Source organism: Fusarium proliferatum (assembly GCF_900067095.1).
Source record: "Fusarium proliferatum ET1 genome assembly, contig: FPRO_scaffold020, whole genome shotgun sequence".
Taxonomy (NCBI): Eukaryota; Fungi; Ascomycota; class Sordariomycetes; order Hypocreales; family Nectriaceae; genus Fusarium; species Fusarium proliferatum.
The window spans coordinates 145247-161628 of NW_022194809.1; the positions used below are offsets into that span (position 1 = coordinate 145247).

The window sequence follows — 16382 nt, forward strand, 5'->3', positions numbered from 1 at the left end:
TCTTTTGTGTCTAGCTGTCGTCATATTTCGCCCTGGACCAACTGTCGAGACCAACGACGGTGAGATTTGGTATTAGACATCACCAGCAGCCTCTCGTCTCTGCATTCAATTTCTCCTAGACCTTCAGCTCGTAGAATTGGTCTTTATTCCCCTCTCTTCCCCATCCTGGCGCCGATCAGCTACTCATCTTGACAATACTTGACTTGATTGAAGTTTAGGACTGCTTCAGTCTACCAATTCTTACAAGACATCTATATTCGTCCTAAATCTAGAGCAACTCACCACCAATTCGCCAAAACATCTGTAGCACCGACCTCGTGACTGACTTTGTGATCATTCGTTTATCTATTATTCGTCACCACACAACTGCCACTACAACCATGTTGCTGTACACCAGGCTTGCACCACCCAAGGCCCCTATCAAGCGCTCACGCGCAGGTATGTCGAACAAATAATCTTCTGGAAGCATTCTGTTCCACATCGCAATGTTCCCCACGGTCTAGTTTAAAACGAATATGGCTAACTCGGACATGTTTTTTTGTCGCACAGCATGCAATTATTGGTGAGTACAACGTCCTTGTCTTCAACTTGACCAGCAATTGACTAATAGTCTTGTGACAGCAAAGAAAAGGTACACAGCTCATCTGCACGCGCACTTGTTGTCATACTCATTACTTTAATATAGAAGAAGAAATGTGATGAGACTCGACCTGCATGCTCCCGATGCCAAGAACGCAGTCAGGAGTGCATTTACAAACCTATCCCCCGCCGGCAGAGGCGTAAGGGCGAATCGATTGTTCCGTGCTCGCCGTTCGACACCAATTCTTACTCGAGCTCAGGCAGGGCCAAGAACGTTTTAGATGTGCATGCTGCTTCCAAATGGAACGACGATGTGCATGGTAAATCAGCTAACGAAGATTTGCTCGACGACACTACTGTTACGACCCAGCCACCAACACTCAGCACATCTCTTGTCAATCACACCGCCAGCATATCCGCTGATCAATCGGATTGGGTATCTACGAACATTCCTGTCATCTCACCGCTCGAGTCGGTCGACTTTCAATTGCCTGCGTTTGACGATCCCAAGTTTTTGGCCGAGCATGTCAAGAATGCAGAGGAGGGCGATATCGAAAAGACCTTTCGACGAGAGTCTATCGCCATAACTATTCCCAAAACTACATATGCCAGCGCCTGCGCTAATGCATATGCAACCCCAAGCCCATCACTAGCCATGATTATGCCTATTCCAACACAATCTCCCTGGTTTGAGCTTTGCGCTCCAGTATTCTCAGAATTTTCTGAACGTAACAACCGTCGCGTACTTTTCGATCATTTCTACAACGTTTTGTCCCGTCGCATCGTTTTCCACGAAGAGAGCGGCAATCCTTTCCAGCAGCTTATTCTTCCCTTGTGTTACACTAGCTTCGTTGTCACCAATGCTGTCTACGCTTTGGCGAGTGCTCATCTTGAGCATCGTGGGGTTAGAAATGACGAGAACAGCATCTATTTCCACAATAGAGCCATTCAAGGTCTAGCGCGCCTGATTCAGAAGGGAACAGGTGCAGGTAAAAATGAATTGTTGGCTGCCGTCATGCTTTTGGTGTATTATGAAGCGGCAAGTCTTGACAGATACAGATGTCAGGTGTTTCTACTGACGGTTTCATAGTTGGTACAAAAGGACCGATCTAATATCGTGGATGTCCATCTCAAAGGCGCTATGGCCGTCATGAGTAAGTATGAAACTACCATCGATCCTACAGGCATCTTTTTGGAGAAGGTAGGTTGCCCTTCGGCAAATTACCGAGCAACTCACTGATGGTCCTAGGCGTTTCGTTTCTACGATGTGATTGCAGCACTATCTTTCGGTACTGTTCCTTTGTCTAGTACCCGCGATATCGACTACCCTACGCCATCCGACTCTTTGGAGTCTAACGGTGCTACGTCGCCCCTTAATAGCGTCGACACTCTACTTGGCATGGCCACTTCCTTATGGCCAATCATTCACCGACTCTCTAGTCTATTGGCACTCAAAGACGAGCTTAACGTTGCTGTCGTGAACGAAGAAGTTTCAAAGGTCTCGGTTCTCCGGACTGAGTTCCAGATATCGGCAACGGGCATTGAGTCGGCGCTTGAGGACTGGCGCCCTACAGTGCCCGAAAACTCAGTTCTGAACCAGAACCTTGAAGAGCTGAGTCCTGAGCAATCTGCAGAAAGGGGTTACCTCCAGAGCATTCTCAGTAACGCTTTGTCTTACCGCCACTCTGCTTTCGTCTACCTTTACCGCACCATTTATGGCTACCCACGGAGGCACGTACTTGTACAACGCCATGCGCACAAGAGTCTTACTCACTGCATTGGAACTGTTAGTAACACTGGTCCTACGAGTGCGCTTCTGTGGCCGCTTTTTGTTGCGTCTTGCGAGGCCGCTACACTCGCTGATCGCGAGCTTGCACACCAGGTATTCATGGCGATCAACCGCCGGCAAGGCATGGCGAATATTGACCGTGCTTGGACTATTGTGCAGGAGGTCTGGCAACGCGTTGACAAGGGAAGCATGCAGCAGCCGCAGGAAGAGGCAACGCTGTTGGATGTCAGAGGCGAAGGTGATCTCTGGAGAGGAGTGAGCGCAGACATGGGTGTGACTATTGTTTTCGGGTAAATGGAAAGGGAAACACGGACGCATGTTGATTCAGCGATGAATCACAATCAAATACTTTTGGAAATGAAAAGGATCGGAAAGCGTTGTGACAGATGCGTTACTTAGGAGCGCTGGGAGCACTTCCTGGCGTTGATGCGTCGCTGGAGTTATTCAGTAATTAGTAATGAAGCTATCTGGCTGATAGTTAGCTGTACATGAATATCTGAACGCTGCGAGTTGTATTATGACTAACTAGGCGTGAAGTGAGTTCATAGATATTGAGAGTCAGGCCTGCTACGTGAATCTCCGCGTGATTTACTACTGATTCAAAGACTGACAGCTCCATTTTACGAGATGGTGATACTGCAGGCGGTGTAGAACGATCCGCATGAGTGTCATTGACGTTGAGTCGCTAAATCGAAGAGATTGTTTTATGGTAAAGTCAGCAATAACTCAGCTTTTATCTACTCGACGCGTGATTCGGGGAGGCTATCGGATCATGGGTATGTCAACTGCCTAGGGGTGTGGCTTGCATTCTCATCCTTTAACACAAAATAACCAGATCGTCAGATCGTAGAGAGTGAAAGACAGCAGCAATTATACAAGGCATATGTTTAAATTGACCTGTAGAACAAACCGCGCCTTTAGATGATGCACCTGTATTTGAGATACAGCAGAACATCGTCGTGGGTTCTGCAGTACAGTTGATACTTGCCTGGCTGCACCGAAGTCGATCTGATGTTGGAGAAGGTCAGGCTGAGCGTGAAGTGGTCAGAGCTGACGGCGAGATGGTCCTCGCAGATAGCTTCAGCAAGTGGTATGTTAGTAAAGGCAAGATCGATTGTGTTGCCGCACGGGTTTGTTGGAATATCTAAAGTGTTGAGAAGGCCGAGGTCATTCTCAGACACCCATCCTGCTATCTCTTGGCGGCGGTTCGTAGTTTGGCCTGTTTGCCAGCTACGATGTCTGGCGTTGAAATCGCCAGCAACAAGACAGCGTTCCGGGACAGGCCATCGAAGTAGCGTGTTCAGGGTGTCACTCTCGTCGTTTTGGCAATAGAAGTTGACTATTGTCATGCTGTTGACCGTAGGCCAGAGAATGTCTCGGGTCTGAAAAGGCCGGATCTGGTCAGCAACAAGTCTTGGGTCTCGTCGGACATATGTCATCACTCTAGGCCGAGTGTCGTTGCCGTTCTCCATGTCGACCGGCGCAAATGTGTCATATGCAGGGTGAGTCTGAGTTAGATTGCGGGTCTCTGTGTGAGCTGTCCACGGCTCTTGCAAGAGCACAACGTCATATTGTTCCGAGTCGGCCAGCGCCAGGGTGCAGTCGTGTGCTGGAGGGATTTTGCCGACGTTAGCCTGGAAGATCCTGAGCGACTTCCTGTCGTTCTTTCGTTTGAGAATATCTATTCCTGGCCATGCGAGCGATTAATGAGAACTATTCGGCGCTTTCGCGGTGAGCCTGGTCTGGGCTGTTCGGGTTTCTCCTCTGCTCCATAGCCAGCATGAGGGGTCGTGGCTACCATGATGCACGAATGTGCTCCTGATACAGCTGGGCTGGGAGCACGAGCGTTCGGCTGTTCTTGTGATGTGACATCCACGGTTTGTCGCTCAGCCATGCCCTTCAGGGCTTCCTGATGCGATCCCGACTGTGGTTCTGGGTGTCGTTGTCGGTATGTCTCCGCGCCTACGGTCCGAACATGCTTTCGTTGCTCTTTAGCGAGTCGGTGGAGCACGCCGTGCACTGTCTTTGGCCGAGCTGGGCACCTACGGAAGTTGGTCTGGTGGGGGCCTAAGCAGTTGACGCACTGTTCTGGTGCGATGCAATCGTCTCCAAGATGGCCAGCCTCACCACAGCGTCGGCGAACTGGCTGTCTGTGACAATTGCGGGCAAAGTGGTAGCCCCAGCACGTCTCGCAATGTCTGGGTCGGTCGGTTTTGTCGACGAGTCTGGCTGCGCTGCTGCCAAAGAGCGACCATAATCTCTTTGTGGGCTTCAGGAAAGACACAAGCAGGGCCTTGGTCAAGGGGTTGTCCGAGAATTGTCTCCTGGTACGTACATCAATGGGCTTGAGCCCAGTCTGGATTTCTATCTCGTCGCTGACGGCGCTGTCACTATCCACCTCATTGCCGTAAATGCCAGTCAGCCTTGTAGGAACGTCTGAGATCACAAAGGTGAACCATTCCTTGTTCGTTTCTACTGCTATAGGTCTTAACGTTAGTTCAGCAGCCCACTCAGCTTGCTTTTCCACCAGAAAGTCGCGTGTTGCCGAGTCGGCAGCCAGGACGGCCTATCCCGATCTGACCTGGAACACCTGCCGGATCTTGTCTGAGACGGCACCGAGCTTCTCCCTGATCAGAGTCCGGATTGCATAGCCACTGTGGGCCCTGGCCGGAGCTCCGGCTTCTAGACGGATAAAGGCGCGGAGGTCTCGTCGGGGTGGATCTGTTTGCCGACGTTCATGTTGTCGTTGTTGTTGTCTGTGGGTCAGACGGTCATCGTTAGTGGGAGGTGCGGCAGCGGCCACGCTGCTGTATGTAGGCTTAGAGGTCGCGGGCCCAGAGCAGGAGAGCTCTCGCTTCCAAAAACCGAGGAAATCTTGAGCAAATTGCTGAGCGAAACGTCGTTGCGGTCCGGTGACGAATTGCTGGGCCGCTTCCTCAAACTTGACACAAAAGGCCTGAAAAACCACCAACTTTGTGTTGTGCTCTTCAACGCGTTCTCGAGCGAGATTGGAATGTTTGTTGTGCACGTGTTAAGGATTTACGTGTAGACAGGGCCACTTTCTTAACACTTGTATGCCAAGAAAGTTTGATGACAAAGGAAGGCGAATGTGTGTTGAAGACTGCTGCCGAAATTTTCTCCCTTGACCACAGCCAAATCTATGCAGATATCAACTCGAGGCTCCATGACCGTCAAAGATTCGACGAAAGCTAAGCATTAGACACACTAATTAATATCTCGACCCTGCATTGATTGGATGTAATCACCATATTCACTACCATGCAGCTTTGACTAGGCCTCTTCGAGGATAACTATCACTGAACCAATCTGGGCATAGGCATCAAAGTTCTTACTCCTCTTCCTTCTAACACACTAGAATCGTCCACAGGTTCCAAGATGAAGGCAAATATTCATACCAAAATCAGAGTCAGGGAGTGACGAGGAGAGGAAAGAAGTATTCGCCATCTTCATTACGTAGCCATGCTCTCGCTAGGGTTGTGACAGTTTACCAGTGGGAATTTCTTTCGGACACCACATTGAACCACTCTAAACTGGTACTCTGCCGCCCAGATCTTGACGTCGGGGCTACCTATAAAGGAGGTTAAGCCCAGACGCCTTGGTGGCAATCGAAGCCATCGCAAAGGTCTCCTTCGTCTCCCTACTATCAGCTCTCATTGTCAAGGGACAAACAATCCACTTGCATCTTTTCAATATTTGTCTGAGCGACAAGACGGCGGTGTCCCTCCCCATTTGGCACAAAGCGCGCAAGATCCAATTTCCTAAGCCTTCTCGCATGCCTGACGAGGTAGTCTTCCAGCTCGCGCTCCTGGCATCCCACCCCCACGAGAGTGAATCTCCTCAGCTGAGGAATAGTGACGTTGCCAAGTATGCCAGTAGATCTCTTGGTTGGAGTTTCTCTGTAAGTTTCAGGAACGAAATCAGACGGTGCCGGAATCTGGCGAAGAGATTTGTCGAGGCTTATTTTGTTGCTCAACTTTTTATTAATGCAGAGGTGAAAGCAGCAAATATTGGTAACAAGAGGACATTTCAGCTGGGGTGGTAGCGGAATATGGCTAATGCAATGGGAATTTCGAGTAAGTAACCGGGTGGAAATATTGAGTCCTCCAACCTGTAGCTTACAAGCTGCTACAGTAAGAAGAATGAATGGTGTAATGCTCCGGATGAATTCGGAGCTAGCCCCCAACTCTGCCAACGGAGGTGATCTCTGGGGATTTGGCAATTTTTGGAAAAGTGAATGTGCGAAGCTGTGGATAATGAGCTTCCCTGAAGTGGTCGCGAGGCGAGGAACCGCTGAAATAGTGGCGAGTTCTACTAGAACTCGTTTCTCAGCCGCGGCATAACGGGTATCCGAATAAAAGCAACGAGCAAAGAGGGAGTGCGCTAGACTATTCAGAAATCTGCACGTCAGTCGAACACGGAAGACATCTTCCCGTAGGAGATTTGAAAATATCATGGAGATCATCTCAGGCGGTGGGGAGATCAAAGAAGGAGCCATTCTGTTGTCTAGCCATTTGCTGCTGGCATTTGAAATGTAAAGGGATTAAAAAGAAAGGACTCTATGCGTTTCCACGGGATAGCGTGAATTTATGATGACTTGTTTAACTAAATAGCTCTTGCATTAATAGGGGCGAGAAAAATTGCTGTCAGTTGATTGCTTTATCCGTACTAGCGGTTTATCGAACAATGTCAGTAAGTTCAGTAATGGGACCCGTCACGCGTCACGTCGGTCCTCAGCAAGGCTATCTGTCATGGCTCAGTATACATATGAATCTCCTATTATAAGGTTCTATCGACACTATAGCCAAGTTTTGTAGTTATTGTTTTCTCATGGCCCATATAGAATAGTCACTCATTGATTACGGTTCTCTATAGGCTTATATTTATGCCTTTGTTAGCAACAGTGGCGAAGAGTAGCAGCAACTCTGTCATAACATAAAGCGCGAATCATGTAGAGAGCTCACCGTCGAGATAGTGGTGTTTTCTTAAGCCAGTAAAGGCCTGTGTTGCACTGGTAGACTGGCTCTCATCATTGATGTCAGCTTACTATCGTCTTATATGACACACTTTGGTAAAGCCATTTCTGATCGTCGCAGCTTTCAACAGATTGGGAATTGATGATAAAATTAAGGCTGAAAGAGGAGTAACCAATTACCGCGGGATGGCGTATTCAATGCCCCTACTCTCGACTCTATAGAGGGTATTATCCAGGCAAGACTATAGCAGAATAGCCTCTGAACCTGCACACTACACACGGCTCCTGCCGAATGTCTCGTTTTGCCGGCGATACATAATTATAAAAGTGGGTGACTAACCAAACGATCACACTTGAGGGCCATCACATTTGGCACATGCCAGGAAGGTTGCCATATAGGAAGAGACAGGTGTAGTATGTAGAGTACTAGTGGAGGTTTAGGGTTGAGGGATACCCAGCCTTACTTTTGGAAATGTCCTTCTCTTGGACGTAATGCATAATGTATAGTCAGCGATGATCTCCCACTATTATTGTATAGGAGGGAATACGTAGAGGGCAGGCATTAAGCACGATGTGGTTGCATCATCTGGGCCCAATGGAGCAACATCTCAGCCTGCCTGATTTTGGCCGTGTATCAGTACAAAGAATGCTTTGTTATTTACTTGGTTTTACCCCCTGCTGCGCTGTTACGAAGGGAAGTAGGTACGATGTGGATAGCATTAGTCTTTTCTTACATGACAATTCACAACTTTGTAGAGGATTGGTAAGAATATCCAATTGCCCCAGCAAGATCTTAGCAAAATCCCTCTAGGCTGGGCTGCGCAACTTTGGGTGATGAGAATCCTTCGCAGGGTAAATTGGGAGAACTGTTACAAAGAGCGGTGCCTATTGTGTTCGCTACTGAAGACTGCTTTGCTTTATATTTCTTAGTTCTTAGAATACCTAATATAATTACTGTTTTGGTAATTTTGCTTTCTGGCATTCTTTGCACCTATATATTCTTTTTCTTTGAATGCTGTTTAACCCCATCAACGCATGGTACTCTGGCTCCTGCGAACTGCTTACTGTCTCTTATTCGTATGCTGTGCTCTCTCCTTCGATCCTCGTATAGATTGTCATAGTGTTTTTTACATGGATCGCAATCCCCTGCCTTGTTCTTAGCATTTGAGTATTGAGCAGACTGCAGAACGGGCCGGTCTTGTCTATCCTCAGAAGCGGTGGTCCTTTGGCTCGAGTTCGCCAAAGTGCTCTTTGCAACTTGCCCGCCATTGTGCGTGCCATTATTTGCTGGCGGTTGAACAGTGTAGTCGTGTTCGTTGACGAGATGAAGATTGAAATCTGTCTGGGCCACCTCTAAACCACATTCAAAGCATGTGACTGGTTTGTGATGTTCGTCTATGTGGATTTGGACTTCTGGTTCAGCAATCACATCGTCACAGAAGCAGCATTTCTGCCAACCATGACTGTCTTGGAGGTGATGGCATATCTGCTGTTGTTCGGAAGTCATTGCACTCTGAACATCTCATCATTATGCAATGATATTCCATAATGTGTTCTTTAAGCAACTCAGGGAGGAGAGGATACGTTGCGCAAAACAAACAATCTTTCATGCTATGTTTCTCACGTAAATGGTCATCATATGCATGTTCGATGACCATTGATGAGCATTCGTCGCAATATCGCATCTCATGCTCTTTCTCATGGTCAGCAAGAGCCGTGTCGTTGTCTGCAAGATAGTCGCAATAAGGGCATTTCTCCTATGAATGGTCATAGAGTAGGTGACGACGATAGGCCCACTCTTCAATGATGCATTTGCACTGCAGGCATTCTTTCCAGACATGCTGGCGCATGATATGGTCGAAATCAGCGCCAGGACTGCACTCGTCACATTCCCGATGTTTGTGTTCCATGATCAGATGGAAATCAACCTCGCTACTTGCCATCGACTTCTGACAGATAGGGCATACTCGTTGTCCATGAAAGCTACTTGCGTGGTCGGCAAAGTTTTCAGACGAAGGATCGCAACAGTCCCAACATTGAAGTCCATGCTGATACTGGAGATGTTCTTTCATGCCACTAAGAAATCGATAGTTGTGGCAAATAAGCATGGCAGCCATTCATGTTGTTTTGCTTCTTTAAGATGTCGAAAAAGCCTCCTGTGATTTGCCAAGTTCGAGCCTTCAGGACATTCAGGACACTCAGGACATCACCTCCCATATGGTCTGTTTCAATGTGGGCGATTAGGCTGAATTTTGCCACTAGAGTTGGGCAGAATGGGCATTCATGGTGACCTCGGTGCTGTCCAATCATGGAGACTGGCATTGTTTCCTGACATATTGGACATTCATGGTGTTGATGAGCCTCCTCAAGGTGACGCAGGCGAGCTTCCAAGTCAATCGGCCGCCGGCAATGTTGACAGAGAATTTGTTCATGCTCACCTACACGGGACCCTAAAGCGCTCTGTTTCATAACCATAGAGCACTCTTTACAGTCGACAAATTCTGAATTAATATTTGGCGTTACAAAAGGATTTTCCTTACTAGAGTCGGATGTCTGAGGCCAATGGTAGAATTCTCCAATGAGCGAATTCAGGTCTCCGCCAGCTAGGCATTTTTCAAGACAATCCTTTGCATCGACGATATGACGGACCTGGGGAAATCGACTTCGGGTCTCAAGAGAACAATGATCTGGGTGACGCAACAACATTGCTGCCCGGTGGGCGGAGCGTATGCGCCTTTTGTCGACAATGCTTGTAGTCGACATGCTAATACCTAATGCGTCAAAAGGGTTGAATATTATATTGCTATCCATGATTAATGAAACGTGAAGGTGAAAGACAATAAGTCGAACTGATTGAGCAGGTGGAGTTAAGGTGGTGGAATTGAGGTGGTGGAATTGAAGGTGGTGAGACTTATCTATATATGCTGCACGTGCACAGTGGTGTTCATTTGCGGAGACAGGAAAGACAGACCCAGGTTGAGAGACAGTTCTGCGTCATTCTGAATCAGAAGAAGTGTCGTTGGTTGGGAGAAAATTTGTGGTGGAGACTGCCCGTCATGGCGGATCCAATAGCTGCCGAGATCGTGGTGGAGCAGGATGACCCCCCCTTTTCGACGCCAAAGAGACCAAGTCAAGTGGTGAGGCAAAGTCCGAGACACCGCCCGACAACTCGAAGATACCGCCAAAGAAACGCGAAAAACCACCCGGCAGATGACGCGAAGTGTACCGACCGAAGAACAGACCGATCGAACGACCGACGTCCGAAGACTAGCAGCAGCGGCAACAGCAGCAGCGATGGAAGGGCAATGCTGCAGAAGGCGCTGGATCTCCTGGCGGAGTCGCGCAGGGAGACTAAAAGATTGCAGGAAGCGCTGAGAGAACAGATGGAAATGACCAAGGAACTGCAGGAAACTGTTGCAAAGCAGGGAGAGACGATGGACGAGATGAAAGAACAGATGACCGAAGAACTACAGCGGGTCCGCGAACAGCTCGAAACTATTGCGACGAGCACAACAGACGGACCACAACGATCATACGCTGACGTCACACGATCCTCGACATCCATGCCTTTGACCGATCCCAGAACCGCGACCTTGACCATTCCTCAGATCCCTATGGACACGCTCTACTGCACGATTGACACTTCGCGAATAGAAGATGAGAATGCCAGGCCCTCCGCAGGGTCGGTGAGAGCGACAGTGGAGAGCGAAGCTCGCACTGAACTGGATAATCCCACATGGCGATGTAGGGCCGTAACGAAGGACCCAAAGAACTCCCACCGGCGAATTCCGGCTATACTCAAATATGCCGACTCCGACACGCCACTACTGGTACATCCCCATGGACTACAATATGCACTGGTACTCTTGCTGGCCTGCAAAAAGCGTTGTGATCAACCGGAGATCTTCTAGCTATTTTGAAGGCTATGTAGACTCAGCATTTGCGCGCGGCCTGTGCTGGCACCTAGACAGACCCAACCTTCGAAGATTAGGCTTCCCCAGCTTGTCGTGGGCCGGGTGGATAGGGCCTCTAGCGTTATACGGCTGGGACTTTCTGTCCGACTTTGGCGACGCCGAGGTCAGAATCTGGCTTCAAAATGACGGCGGAACGGAGGAGAGGCTGGATGAGGAGGCTGTCGCCAAGATCGGCAATTGTGGACAGGTGGACAGCGGATACACCCCGGTTCTTCGTGTAGAGGCGTGGGTGGCTCACTTGAGCCTTACGTATTTCGCCGACGACCTGAGCAGCACCAAAGCGCATTGGCAGGAAAGAAACCCTGATCCACAGTACTTCATCACCGCTCAGACACCTGCGGCTCCCTAGCCGTGTGGCATCCGCGGCACTATGTACTGGCCCATCACGCTCTCGACGTCAGTGGGGGAGGACGACGAGCTACATCAGGAACTCTGCCGCGGAATTTTTACTTGCGTGCTCCTTGGGAGGCCATCTTCTCTCGGGCTTGTGGTGCGAGGAGAGGGGCAGAGTGTTATGAAGAGGTTGGGACATGTTAACAATAGGAGGTCATATTTTGAATCTGGAGCCCGTTTGATGCTGTGGAAGACGACAAAACTTATCGATATGAAGCCTTATTACACTTTTTGCCTTGAGTTAGGCGTACAATCCTTCTCAGGTGGATAGTATCTAGTACAGTGTTTGGCATAGGTCTCGATGGAACCATGTGTTGAGATATCATGAATATGAGGTTTTGTATACGTCATAACGGCTAAATAAATAGGCACGCAGGCGTCGGGCACTATATAAGCTGAGTAGGTGGTAAAGTCCGAGTAAAGTAATTGTTATGCTGATGTCAAAGCTCTTCAAAAGAACCAAATACTTGAGCGCTACAGGATTCGCCCAATCGAACCACAGCTAAATGAATGTTATGCACCGAGTACAACACGGCTCTTGCATAAGAATGTCTTAACCGGCGATCTGGTCTGTTTGTAGCACAGCTAGAATTCGCCAAGTAATTGATGAACGAGCATGATGACATGCTTAACATTGTTCCCCAATGTATCAATGATGCGTTTTGCACTCAGGCTGCGTCGCGGGGCCATGGTCCTCATACCAAAGGTGCTTCGATTTGAGTGAGTTGCAGCACGACATATGGTGGACGACAGATTACTCATTGTTGAGATGCACGCAAATATGGTGTGCCGGGTGGGCTATTGGGTAGATTGGAAGAGAGGCCATTATTACACTACTGTCCACAGCAGACATGCTTATCTCGTATGGAATCATAGAGCCGCAGCAGTTGTGTTAGTACATACATGTCAGAAGTGGAATACTGTGTGAGATTTGCCCGAGGCCGGCCAGCAGGCTCTCAATANTCTTCTTCCCTCATCATGACATCCGAACTAACGGCCTTCGAACCTGCTCCACCACCTGCTTCAGATTTGAGTAGAGACTTCAGCAGGCATTCATCGTTTCTCAGCGATGCCGGTATGTAATACTTGCAAATGCCGAGGAGTTGGCTACTCAGTTGCTTTTTGTGACTAAGGAGAAGCTTCCATATATAAAGTATGACATTTTCAATACGGTAGCGAAATCCTGCTGTTAGCAATTCTCATGCGCTCTGAAGTAACTGCTCGTATCTTCCACCTGACGAATATTTCGACCTCAGCCCCCTCCTCCAGAGCAGGCTTTCCCGCCTGGTGACACAATCCTAACATTTCGGCAGCGTTGCGAGCCATAAAACGGTCCAAGGCAGCTGACAACACCTAAACACAGGATCCTTGAATGCTGGCTGGATCTAAGTACTGAAGCCTCTCTTGAGCCTTTTCATTGGTGATGGATGGAATCAGACCACCGAAGCTGCAGCGCCAACGGTAATTTTCTGGAAAGATTCCAAGACCTCAGTTCATTTGATCTATCTTTTATCATATTCCTTTAGGAAGACATGACTTCCTCACCAAATAGCTTGAACCCGCTTATATAGCGGGGTAAAGGGTATACATCTAACTGCTCTGCTCTCGACAGTTCAATAAAAGCGCCTAAGAAACTGCAAACAGCTGTTACTGGTTATGCTTCTAATAATTGAAAGACAGTCAACTGCTATAACCTTTACCCCTACATCGTAAGATACCTTACTGACAACACGAAGTGGTGAAGTCAGTCTAGATGGCTACTTAGTCACATAAGAAGACGCACCTTGCATTGCGGCATTAGCAAGAGGGTAAGCAATAACTCCTTATATTATAAAGACTGCAGAAAAGAAAGCCGGTTTTGGCACCTAGACTTCAAAACATATTTTAATTAAAGCCCATCCTCATTCAGTAAGTTCTCTATAAATCCTTTCAGCTTTCTCGCTTAAGAAGAAGAAAGCGTTCTTTCGGAGAGACTGCTGCTCTTAAGGACCCATATAACACGCTCCCAGATACCTCCAAAGCCCCCGACGTTGAGCCATACGGGTTACTATTGGTCCCTTCAGCGAACGCTGGGGATGTTTTACTCTTCTATTTCCAAGGTCCTTTCTCCAAGTACTATGCTTCGACGACTAAAGAATTCTGGATCTTGACGAGGCTCACGTGCGGCTCTGAATGTATGCATTTTAGAAAAAGGAGCAGTACCTGGGTGATCGTTCCGGGCCTGCTGCGAAGCTCGGGTGGTGAGTTTTCGTAACCTAGGAGTATCTTCTCGAGTCAGGCTCGTCACGGTGGGATTTTCGGCCTCAATCTCGAGTAGCTCGAGTATGGAATTCACTGCAGCTGCCGTGATTGTACCTGTAGCTAGCTTACGCATTGTCTGCTGTATGGATTCCCCGGGGAACCCCATAGCTGTCAATTCCCTGGCGATTTCGCAGCTCCAACAAGCGGTCGAACGAGATACTAAGGTGATTTCGGAGGGTTTCCTGTCTTCTTGCTTATTAGATCCTGCGTGTAGTTTCTTCCTTGTCATTTTCTGCACTATGTCCACCCTCGCGTGTTTGCTGCCCGGCTCAGTTCTCGCATTAAGTGAGGTGCCTAGTGCCTTCAGCATGGGCTTCTCGTTCTGTAACAAAGACTTCGATCTTTTAATGGCTTCAAAGTGTCAAGTCGCTGAACAGAGATTGTATCGTCTCGCTAGGCCCACGAGCATCTGGATTGACTCTAGCCGCTTATTGGATCGAGTGGTTAGGTCGTGATGTGAACAAAATTGACGATGGAAATATAGTAGTTAAAAGAAGATAGAAGGCATGAATTAAGATTAAAATAGAATTGATACTTGCTCGTGATTCGATTCCGCCTTGGACTATAGTTCTGCATACTTCTTTTATACTTGTCTATTGTGGTTGACCTTTGGGAGATTTCAATTGCCATTTTTTTATCGACACTCGAGTTTAATAATGGTATTCAGGATTCTGCCAATCCGATCCCTACTTGCAATGCTGATAATATGTCTTCATATACCACCATAAAATCCTGACATGACTTCTTTAATTGCTTATCGGGAAATAAAGGTGAGTCGGATTCTAGAGTCCGATCAATGTCTCTTGTAATCTTTTCAATATCGTCGACTGCAGCAATTGTCTTTCGTGCCGCAATCCCTAGAACATCCATCTTGTTGAGAGCTTTTACGGCTTCTCTATACTCATACCTACATCGCGGGGGAACGTTTTTTGTCCTTGGCGGAGTCTGAGACATCCTGGCACTGTGGGTTGTCAGTTAGATCTCAGGAGCGGAGGGTGCATGCGATCTTACACTAAAAGAAGAAATAGACTCAGACATGTTACCTGCATCCGTAGATCTGGCATTAAATCAGATGGATCTTGTTTCAGAAGGGCTGCGAAGTTGATAGGTTGAATCGACAGGTTTAGAGGTTGAAATGGGTATATGCTTGTCAGCCTTAGCTTCTTGCTTAAGCTAGTGGTTGGGGAAGAGGCGCCTGATGCCCTTTTTCGAGATGAAGTCATTATCGCCATTACACATGTGCAGATATTGAGGATGCCATCCATTCTACTTGATGGTGCGTTCAATCGTTACTTATAATTCATACCCTTACTTCAAGATGAACCAGCTGCTGATGGTTGCACGCGTAGGCCATTTCAATACCCTACACTTTCGTCCCGATAGATATCGGCGCAAGGCAGACTAGCGGGATCTTATTGGACCGTAGCAACATCTTGTTTGAGGATGGAAGATCAGGAAGAAGAAAATACGGAATTTACTGGGGCTTATTGGATGGAATCTAGAATTCCAAGTAAGCACTTAGATCTTGGGTGGGCAGTCTACTCAGGTGGCGCTCAACATGGATGTTTCGGAGATTGATAAGACATTCCCGTGTTAGATTATGGTGTTGGAACGATTACAGCAAATGACAGGTGCAGCAGATGCACTGTGTGCTGTCATTGCAGACGCAGTAGCATGCAAACCTCGGGTTTTATCCCCAATTTGTCGATCTTGAAACGTGGTCAGATCTGTTTTAGATTAACGATTAGTGAACATTACCAGAGATCTGAGATCGAGGAATCCCCACCGACATGCCACGGAACCCAGCAACCAGTTCTCGGGGAGAAAAAAAATACGACCCCAACTAAACCAATATTCGCTAGCGATCCACCTATCTGCTGGCCGTTTTTTATTTCTCACCATGATTAACCAAGACGCGGCACACCAAATCGATTGAGATGTATATTGAGCTGGTAAATTACTGTAAATGCGACTTTATGAGATGGATCGCTCAAACTACGACCATACCAGGCAGTATATTTACCGATTAGGACATGGCGTTAAAAGTGTTCAATTGCAACAAGACTGAGTCTGAGGGACTGGGAATATAAGCGTAGCCGTAAGCGGAAACGGGCTTAGGGCGTGGCGCTGTGAGTGTGAGACACGGCTTAGCCGTGATACAGGGGTCTTCATTCTTAGTACCCTTATTCCCTCCAATGGCTGGTGGTGTGGACAGTTATACCAACTAGGATCTCTCGAAGTAAGCAGTTGCCGATCCCAATGGTGTCGTCAGAAGGATGGTCTGAAAAACAAACCGGTCTGGAACCAATCGTCTAGCATTCTGCCGATATCTACCGGATATGCCAATACCAAA

General features: G+C 47.9%; 4 protein-coding genes across 4 annotated transcripts; 2 read left to right on the forward strand and 2 right to left on the reverse strand.

Annotated features, from left to right (window-relative positions):
- Positions 1-380: 380 nt before the first annotated feature.
- Positions 381-2662, forward strand: FPRO_16087 (uncharacterized protein; the record flags this gene model as incomplete). Its single annotated transcript, XM_031225191.1, has 6 exons — positions 381-438; positions 550-562; positions 622-631; positions 686-1603; positions 1670-1780; positions 1829-2662. The coding sequence occupies 6 exons, from the start codon at positions 381-383 to the stop codon at positions 2660-2662; spliced, it is 1944 nt and encodes a 647-aa protein (XP_031090375.1).
- A 623-nt stretch (positions 2663-3285) lies between these two features.
- Positions 3286-5833, reverse strand: FPRO_16088 (uncharacterized protein; the record flags this gene model as incomplete). Its single annotated transcript, XM_031225193.1, has 4 exons — positions 3286-4032; positions 4083-4886; positions 4950-5353; positions 5785-5833. The coding sequence occupies 4 exons, from the start codon at positions 5831-5833 to the stop codon at positions 3286-3288; spliced, it is 2004 nt and encodes a 667-aa protein (XP_031090376.1).
- Positions 5834-9437: 3604 nt separating this feature from the next.
- Positions 9438-10172, reverse strand: FPRO_16089 (uncharacterized protein; the record flags this gene model as incomplete). The annotated part of the gene is made up of 2 exons (XM_031225194.1): positions 9438-9844; positions 9902-10172. 2 exons carry the CDS (start codon positions 10170-10172, stop codon positions 9438-9440), a joined length of 678 nt encoding a protein of 225 aa, XP_031090377.1.
- A 245-nt stretch (positions 10173-10417) lies between these two features.
- Positions 10418-11684, forward strand: FPRO_16090 (uncharacterized protein; the record flags this gene model as incomplete). Its single annotated transcript, XM_031225195.1, has 2 exons — positions 10418-11249; positions 11299-11684. 2 exons carry the CDS (start codon positions 10418-10420, stop codon positions 11682-11684), a joined length of 1218 nt encoding a protein of 405 aa, XP_031090378.1.
- Between the last annotated feature and the right edge of the window lie 4698 nt (positions 11685-16382).